Genomic DNA, 9568 nt, shown 5'->3' on the forward strand with positions numbered 1-9568 from the left:
TAACCAGTGAGCCCCGACACTTCTCACAACTTTCTCAGTCTCTTCACGACGTTGATCCTTGTTTTAAGAACACTCTCCGCTCACTGTGTATTATTTTATTTATTTGCGAATCGTGACGTCCAAACACGTTGGTTATTACAACAGTCATGGCACAGTTTACAATAATAACATACGATAACATCTCGTTAGCGCCAGAGGGTTGATATAAGCTATGATAGCGAAGTCATACACAGCAGCTTTAAGGGAAACTGATAGGAAACTATGAGGAAAAGCGTTATTTCTGATCAAACAAGAATGAATTGAAAGCAGTACCGTCGCGATTTTAAGGAGGCGTATCTCGCCTACGTTCCCGCCTCAATAATCGAGTTGACCTTCGATTATTTCAAGTCAAACGATAAAGCAAGCAAAACGTTCTCCGCGCCGTGTGCAAAAGTAAAAAAGCAAGCAGCCGTGGACTCGGTCGGTGGAGGGCGGCGCCTTTTGCAAACCGCATTGCATCTCACAGGGCCACCGAGCGTGTCATCCAACAGTGACACAGTAATGTTGATCAGAACGGCCCTCGGGCGAGCCGCACAGCCCTCTGACGGAGCTGGGACGCGCACCATACTCTCATGCCTACATACGGTCTCTTCTACTCACGGTCTCTATCACTGGTTATTTGGGTGCGCGGCCGAACAGCTGCCAACGCCGGTAATAAAAGCTCATAACGTCACAAATATCGGCGCTCTCCGCCAACAGGAATGCACGTGGAATAAACCTAGCCATACCTATCGTACGCTGCCATGTATGGTTAGGGTCGCGCGGTCAGAAAACGAGCATGGCGCGGCGCCCCGTTAAAGCGATTATGCTGCGGGCTAGCTGCGTGGCAGTGGTGGGCGGCGGTCCGCTGGCCGGCAGCCGGCCGGGCGGAGCGCCTCAGTGCCGGAAGGACGGGGCGCCGCGCCTGGCGGGTCACCGCGCCGCGCGCTCCCGACCCTCCCGTTCCTCGGCCTTCTGCCGGCGCCGCTCGGCCTTCTGACGCTTCTTCAGCTGTTTGTGGTGCTCACGAGTCATGGCGTCCTCATCGAGGTCCAGCTTTGTCATCTGCCAACAGGACAGCAACATTTGTAATCGCATTACAATACATAGGACAGACATATTCTTTATTCCACCTTATCGATATACCTACTCGTCTCTATGATCACACAGAGTTGAAGCATGTGAATTGTGAGATTCACTCACCTCCTGAACCAGCACCGACTCGCGCATGATTTCCGGCGGCAGGTTTCTGAGAAACTCGACCGTCTCGTACATGGTGGGACACTGTTTCAGTATGCCGCGCCGTCCGAGCGCGTACCGTATCAGCACCAGGCCGACCCTGAACAGGACCTTCACACCTGGCGGGCGGAGGGCGGGCGGAGCTCTCAGCGCATTAGTATATACTGCATTGACGTGAACGACTCGACGATCGTGTTGAAACCATCAATAATGTGCTGCTAGGTGTCAGTAGGAGCTACTATAATTGTATAATTATAGCTAGGTGCGATGCTGCTACTAGAGACATTAAGCTAGCTAGTAGCAACATAATGTGTATATTTTGCATAACCATTGATTCGAACGTTAATAATCATGGAATGTTTTCTGGATTTGGGCCTTACCTTCACAGAAGAACATGTCCCAGACGCGCAGAACAGAGGCCCACGGCAGCGTCCGGCTGTAGACGCACATGAACCACTCGACCATGTACAGCGCCGGGTCCAGCTTCTGCTTCTTCTGCACGGCACAGCACGGAAACGGCGCGGTCGTCAGGAGGGGGACGCTGTAATGGAAGCATTCCAGCAATGTGCACATTGCACAACACATCTGTACTTGAAGTAACTTTACAGTAATTCCGTAATAGGAACCGTTGCAGATGAAAATGTGTTGGTATAATTGTTGTGCCATCTAATTAATGTAAAACCTGATGCCGCATTTCTATTGATTTCCCAACCCTTTTAGTCTATATCACCAGTTTTCAGCTAACTCGAAGAGAGTAGGTACCACCTGTTGGATACCTGCCAACTTCTGCTAACTTGGAAAACAAGCGGAAGTAAAACCTTATAATACATGTAACGCTGCCGGCTGATAGGGAAATGTCGCACCGATGGTAGCATATGACTCACAAGTGTGGCAATGTTGCGCAATAACGACAGATAACCACACGGCAAATGGGGTTCTTACCAGGTGCCGATACACGTGCGGCGACACTTTCTTCACCAGTCCGTGTAGAATGTCGCCGTCCAGCTGGACGCGTTCCAGGCCCTGGCCGTAGTAGCCGGGCAGGTACTCCTTGCAGATGGAGACCAGGCACCAGAACGCCTGCTCGGTGGGCATGTGCATGAGCAGCACGGCGGCTAGCGGGGCCTGCGCCTGACTGTAGCCGTCCGAGGGGTTGTACACGGCGTAGGCGCGCAGCACCTTCATCAGCTCCTCCTGCCTGTCAGAGAGAGAGAAAAAAAAACAGGAACGTGTTAAATATCTACATGATAGCGTACCTAGTGTCACTGTTCACCAAACTGCAACATTAAGCACGATGTTTCAATGTCAAAAATACATTTTCACTAAAGCACTTTCATCAAGTTCAGGTCACTCAAATCACTCACCCATGCCCTCCTTTCCGCATGAACATCTCGTGCATGGGGAACTGTCTGTGCAGGTCGCGTCGGATCTCGTCCAACACCTGCGCGTCGATCGGCAGTTCCAGTAGCCGGTCGTAGGCACCCGCGTTGCGCTGCAGCATGTAGTAGCCGCCGCAGAGGTGCTGCCACGCCCTGGCACGCAGGGACGTCGGGATACCCTTCCGACACCGGCTCCGCACCTGTCAGACCGCCGAGCGCGCGTCTCCGGTCAGTTAGGAATAAGTAGAAAAAAAAAACACTGCAAGAATCGGGATATACTGATATTCTGATCGAAAGTGAAGTGTAGTGAAGTGCTATGTACTGATGAAAATTGATCAAATGATAGAAACAGTTGTAGTTACTCTGGCGAGGACGGAAGACGACACGTGGGGTGGTAATCCGCTGCCTTGGTCGTACGCACAAATGTGGCCGTACTCGTGACTGGAGAACGGTACCTATCTGACATAAGCCATGATAGTGAATCAATGAACATCTAACTTGGTAAATGTGTACTTTCAACCAGATTTTGTTATGCCTAGTAGCTAACGTAGGCAACTCACCTTTTTGAAGTTGTGAGTCATAAAACTGTCCCAGTGTTCCAGCATTTCCAGCCACTTGTGCTCCCTCTGTCGTAGCATCTTAACAGGCAGTTTCTCCTCCCTGGCAAGAAGCACATAAATCACAGAATTGGGTAAACGAGTGACACATTTTTATTGAATGAGTTTCCATTCTTTCAAACTAAAATGCATCACTTCATAAAGATCCCGTGCTTGACGATAAATGTCCACCGAAACCGTAACACAAAACAATATGATATCCAATTTGCTTATCTGCCACATCAGCAAATCTTCGAGAGAACAAGTTGAACTAAAAACGTTTATAGCCATTTCATCACCACATCCTCAGTGAGTACAAGCCCCAGCTCATGCCATGAATGCAATATGACCTACACTTCTGTGACAATTATGATAGACACACCCTGTGTGAAATGCAGGTACTTTTTGACATACTCACTCATAATGAACGTTGTCGCCATCGACGTGCATGAAGCCATACTTGTCTGGTATGGTGGAGACAGTCGAGATGGCAGCATTGGTGGCCTGCTCAGAGCTGGAGGTGGTCTCATCGTCTGACACATCCATTTCAGCTGCCGTCCCACCGGCCTTCTGAGCTGGCACCTCGGCCGACATGGTCACCTCCTTACACAGCAGGAGTAGGGGAACTGGATGCAGAGGAGAGGCGAATAGGAGGCAGGCTAACAGGGAAGACAAACTACAGTTCACGTAACACACACTGGTTGCCTGTCAGGGCAAAAGGAATGAAAAAGGGGAAATTTGCTTCACTGAATTTCTTCTCATACATGCAAGAACATAAAGAATTAAGTTTCATCTGGATATGATTTATTGTCATTGGGGACTGAGGTATCACATTATGCTAGCAAAGGCATTTGATTATACCTGAAAAGGAAAAAAGGGTTAGTTACCAGTCAGATCAGAAGCAAAGTGAGGTAAAGATAAATGTATCTCAATTCACTAGGAATGGAGACCTGCCACTGCCAGGATGTCAATTTGATGCCTACACATTTTACCAAAACAAATCTGAATGCCTGAGGAAGAGCACATATGGTGTGAAAAATGATCAAAGAATAATATTTTTAGAGTATAGCATCCAACTCTTTGAAAATGGGCTCACAGCCCCACAGTGGTACCTAGCATCCATGCTACACTAAAAATCAAGGCACCTACATAAATGCTGGCAATAATACTATAGTTTATAAGCAAACTTTATTTCATTTAATTTTCATGTTTGCAGACACCAGTAAGACAAAAATTTGCCACAATCCAGTCTCAAAATGTCATTTCTTATTCAGCTGGGAGTTGGGACAGTAATGTTGTTTTGCTAACCTTGCTATCTTTCATCAACCACCAGAGATACCTGGCCCAGGAGTAAGTGGGGTGCTAGGTGGCCAGTGGGTGTCAAGTTGGTGTAAACTGTAAGCCGTAAGGTGAGTTAATATTTGCTTTTTTCAATGACCATTAGTTTTTTCAACTCAGTTAGACTTGGAATGATACCTGTGCAGCATGACAATTGCCATGACAAATGTGGCCTCTTTCTAGTCCCGGCCTTTTATTCTCTAGCCGTCCAGCGTTAAGCCTTTCAGGACCCACTCAGAGTCAGAGTCGCTGTTGTTTTTGCCACTCGCCCCTGGCGAGATGCAAAGTTGATAGTCATATCAACTAAACTATCAAGTTTATTTAGGGCATCTAAGTAAACAAATTCAAAATAAATTGATTCCATAAAAACTGTTTTCAGCGGTTACATAATTACATAGTACATACCTTAACAATAATTCTGGACCAGGCTAGCTTGACCATTAATAAGCTTCGTGTGACTATTAATTTTGCATCTTAAATGGGAAGTGGCGAACACAACCACGGCCCCGAGTGGGTCATGAAAGGCTAAGTGCTGGACGCAGCCAGAGATTAAATCACCGGAACCAGAAGCAGGATCAAATCACATTTTGGCACCTCAAAATTGGAGTCACGATAAGCGAAAAGTGATGAATGAAGAATTTGAGAGGCTTGCAAACAAGCAAAAGAATCAATAGAATATGATTTAAGATAAATTGCAGTAAGTATGCTTGACACTCTTGATGTAGAAACCGTAGAAACACAGAAAATATGACACGGATGAAAATTCCCCTCAGCCTAAGAGCCCAAGCCTGTCGTGTCTCTCAGCCTATGCAGATGGCCTTGGCCTATGCAAAAATGAGTTTGCAATTTGACCCTCTCAAGTCACAGTGAGTCTCACTTACAATTCCAGCACCTGACATTGAATAAAATATTAATTAAAATTAAAATTACCCACCAAAACAAAATAAAAAGCCTCCGTATCAATTGCCGCAGAACATCCACAATTGCACCAAAAAAATATCAAGGATAGCGAATATTTGAAGGGCACACCAGTAACCTGAAAATGACGTCATAATAATTTTGCATTTCCAAAGAGTCAAGGCTATAAAAATACAGATTCCTATGCATGAATCTCGCTGAATCTTAACGTTTCCCGTCATTTCCGTTGGGTGGAAAGTGACGGATCAGGTACGGTCTGACCTGAGGTCAAAAATGTTTGACAAGGTCCAGAAGCCGTAAAACTTCTGACTTTGAATTGAATGACCTTTGGTAATGTCAATCAAGTAAGCGTCGTATTCGTATTCGTTTTCAGCGTCGAGTTCAAAACATCGCCAAACTATGCCAAACGATAGATCTTGACACGCTGATTCCAAAAATATCACTCATTTTTTCCTAGGTCAAATATTTTGACCTCTACGGGCAAAAAACCACTCTGGCTATAAACAACCATAAGGTACTTCTTTATTTACCGTCCGATCGGGCTGAAACTTACACAAAACATGAGCTGCCACACAAGGATGCGTCACAATCAACAAAATCGCCGATCGAGGTCAAAGGTCAAGGTCATATTTGCGAAAAAACCGTTATTTTTCGACGGGGTACCAAATAAAAACTTTATTTACCGTCCGATCGGGCTGAAACTTACACAAAACATGTGCCGCCACACAAGGATGCGTCACAATCAACAAAATCGCCGATCGAGGTCAAAGGTCAAGGTCGAATTTGCGAAAAAACCGTTATTTTTCGACGGGGTACCAAATAAAAACTTTATTTACCGTCCGATCGGGCTGAAACTTACACAAAACATGTGCCGCCACACAAGGATGCGTCACAATCAACAAAATCGCCGATCGAGGTCAAAGGTCAAGGTCATATTTGCGAAAAACCGTTATTTTTCGACGGGGCACCAAATAAAAACTTTATTTACCGTCCGATCGGGCTGAAACTTACACAAAACATGTGCCGCCACACAAGGATGCGTCACAATCAACAAAATCGCCGATCGAGGTCAAAGGTCAAGGTCATATTTGCAAAAACCGTTATTTTTCGACGGGGTACCAAATAAAAACTTTATTTACCGTCCGATCGGGCTGCAACTTACACAAAACATGTGCCGCCACACAAGGATGCGTCACAATCAACAAAATCGCCGATCGAGGTCAAAGGTCAAGGTCATATTTGCGAAAAACCGTTATTTTTCGACGGGGTACCAAATAAAAACTTTATTTACCGTCCGATCGGGCTGAAACTTACACAAAACATGTGCCGCCACACAAGGATGCGTCACAATCAACAAAATCGCCGATCAAGGTCAAACGTCAAGGTCATATTTGCGAAAAAACCGTTATTTTTCGACGGGGTACCAAATAAAAACTTTATTTACCGTCCGATCGGGCTGAAACTTACACAAAACATGTGCCGCCACACAAGGATGCGTCACAATCAACAAAATCGCCGATCGAGGTCAAAGGTCAAGGTCATATTTGCGAAAAACCGTTATTTTTCGACGGGGTACCAAATAAAAACTTTATTTACCGGTCCGATCGGGCTGAAACTTACACAAAACATGTGCCGCCACACAAGGATGCGTCACAATCAACAAAATCGCCGATCGAGGTCAAAGGTCAAGGTCATATTTGCGAAAAACCGTTATTTTTCGACGGGGTACCAAATAAAAACTTTATTTACCGTCCGATCGGGCTGAAACTTACACAAAACATGTGCCGCCACACAAGGATGCGTCACAATCAACAAAATCGCCGATCGAGGTCAAAGGTCAAGGTCATATTTGCGAAAAACCGTTATTTTTCGACGGGGTACCAAATAAACACTTTATTTACCGTCCGATCGGGCTGAAACTTACACAAAACATGTGCCGCCACACAAGGATGCGTCACAATCAACAAAATCGCCGATCGAGGTCAAAGGTCAAGGTCATATTTGCGAAAAACCGTTATTTTTCGACGGGGTACCAAATAAAAACTTTATTTACCGTCCGATCGGGCTGCAACTTACACAAAACATGTGCCGCCACACAAGGATGCGTCACAATCAACAAAATCGCCGATCGAGGTCAAAGGTCAAGGTCATATTTGCGAAAAACCGTTATTTTTCGACGGGGTACCAAATAAAAACTTTATTTACCGTCCGATCGGGCTGAAACTTACACAAAACATGTGCCGCCACACAAGGATGCGTCACAATCAACAAAATCGCCGATCGAGGTCAAAGGTCAAGGTCATATTTGCGAAAAACCGTTATTTTTCGACGGGGTACCAAATAAAAACTTTATTTACCGTCCGATCGGGCTGAAACTTACACAAAACATGTGCCGCCACACAAGGATGCGTCACAATCAACAAAATCGCCGATCGAGGTCAAAGGTCAAGGTCATATTTGCGAAAAACCGTTATTTTTCGACGGGGTACCAAATAAAAACTTTATTTACCGTCCGATCGGGCTGAAACTTACACAAAACATGTGCCGCCACACAAGGATGCGTCACAATCAACAAAATCGCCGATCGAGGTCAAAGGTCAAGGTCATATTTGCGAAAAACCATTATTTTTCGACGGGGTACCAAATAAAAACTTTATTTACCGTCCGATCGGGCTGAAACTTACACAAAACATGTGCCGCTACACAAGGATGCGTCACAATCAACAAAATCGCCGATCGAGGTCAAAGGTCAAGGTCATATTTGCGAAAAACCGTTATTTTTCGACGGGGTACCAAATAAAAACTTTATTTACCGTCCGATCGGGCTGAAACTTACACAAAACATGTGCCGCCACACAAGGATGCGTCACAAGCAACAAAATCGCCGATCGAGGTCAAAGGTCAAGGATATATTTGCGAAAAACCGTTATTTTTCGACGGGGTACCAAATAAAAACTTTATTTACCGTCCGATCGGGCTGAAACTTACACAAAACATGTGCCGCCACACAAGGATGCGTCACAATCAACAAAATCGCCGATCGAGGTCAAAGGTCAAGGTCATATTTGCGAAAAACCGTTATTTTTCGACGGGGTACCAAATAAAAACTTTATTTACCGTCCGATCGGGCTGAAACTTACACAAAACATGTGCCGCCACACAAGAATGCGTCACAATCAACAAAATCGCCGATCGAGGTGAAAGGTCAAGGTCATATTTGCGAAAAACCGTTATTTTTCGACGGGGTACCAAATAAAAACTTTATTTACCGTCCGATCGGGCTGAAACTTACACAAAACATGTGCCGCCACACAAGGATGCGTCACAATCAACAAAATCGCCGATCGAGGTCAAAGGTCAAGGTCATATTTGCGAAAAACCGTTATTTTTCGACGGGGTACCAAATAAAAACTTTATTTACCGTCCGATCGGGCTGAAACTTACACAAAACATGTGCCGCCACACAAGGATGCGTCACAATCAACAAAATCGCCGATCGAGGTCAAAGGTCAAGGTAATATTTGCAAAAAACCGTTATTTTTCGACGGGGTACCAAATAAAAACTTTATTTACCGTCCGATCGGGCTGAAACTTACACAAAACATGTGCCGCCACACAAGGATGCGTCACAATCAACAAAATCGCCGATCGAGGTCAAAGGTTAAGGTCATATTTGCGAAAAACCGTTATTTTTCGACGGGGTACCAAATAAAAACTTTATTTATCGTCCGATCGGGCTGAAACTTACACAAAACATGTGCCGCCACACAAGGATGCGTCACAATCAACAAAATCGCCGATCGAGGTCAAAGGTCAAGGTCATATTTGCGAAAAACCGTTATTTTTCGACGGGGTACCAAATAAAAACTTTATTTACCGTCCGATCGGGCTGAAACTTACACAAAACATGTGCCGCCACACAAGGATGCGTCACAATCAGCAAAATCGCCAATCGAGGTCAAAGGTCAAGGTCATATTTGGTACTCCGTCGAAAAATAACGGTTTTTCGCAAATATGACCTTGACCTTTGACCTCGATCGGCGATTTTGTTGATTGTGACGCATCCCTGTGTGGCGGCAC

At 45.4% G+C, this 9568-nt stretch overlaps 1 protein-coding gene across 4 annotated transcripts; it reads right to left on the reverse strand.

The window, feature by feature from the left end:
* Positions 1-80: 80 nt before the first annotated feature.
* Positions 81-5571, reverse strand: LOC122391599 (TBC1 domain family member 10A-like). Of its 4 annotated transcripts, none has more exons than XM_043385703.1 (8): positions 5505-5571; positions 3651-4093; positions 3197-3296; positions 2622-2836; positions 2200-2455; positions 1638-1752; positions 1222-1376; positions 81-1083 (listed from the first exon to the last, which is right to left on the reverse strand). In XM_043385703.1, exons 2-8 carry the CDS (start codon positions 3824-3826, stop codon positions 952-954), a joined length of 1149 nt encoding a protein of 382 aa, XP_043241638.1. In that variant the 5' UTR covers positions 3827-4093; positions 5505-5571; the 3' UTR covers positions 81-951. The 4 variants fall into 4 exon arrangements, with proteins under 4 accessions (XP_043241638.1, XP_043241646.1, XP_043241655.1 ...); XM_043385711.1 differs by having other exon boundaries at positions 5452-5531; XM_043385720.1 differs by lacking the exon at positions 5505-5571 and adding an exon at positions 5311-5336.
* Positions 5572-9568: the final 3997 nt, after the last annotated feature.

This window comes from Amphibalanus amphitrite, unplaced genomic scaffold (assembly GCF_019059575.1).
Source record: "Amphibalanus amphitrite isolate SeventyFive unplaced genomic scaffold, NRLGWU_Aamphi_draft 000022F_arrow, whole genome shotgun sequence".
In the NCBI taxonomy this organism is placed as follows: domain Eukaryota; kingdom Metazoa; phylum Arthropoda; class Thecostraca; order Balanomorpha; family Balanidae; genus Amphibalanus; species Amphibalanus amphitrite.

Bases quoted from the DNA above. Each gene is read 5' to 3' on its own strand.
- LOC122391599 (XM_043385703.1), bottom strand. From the start codon at position 3,826: ATGTCGGCCGAGGTGCCAGCTCAGAAGGCCGGTGGGACGGCAGCTGAA. The intron at 2,837-3,196 runs GTGAGTTGCCTA...GCGGTCTGACAG, and splicing joins TGACTCACAACTTCAAAAAG to GTGCGGAGCCGGTGTCGGAA. The intron at 1,084-1,221 runs GTGAGTGAATCT...TCCTGTTGGCAG, and splicing joins AGTCGGTGCTGGTTCAGGAG to ATGACAAAGCTGGACCTCGA.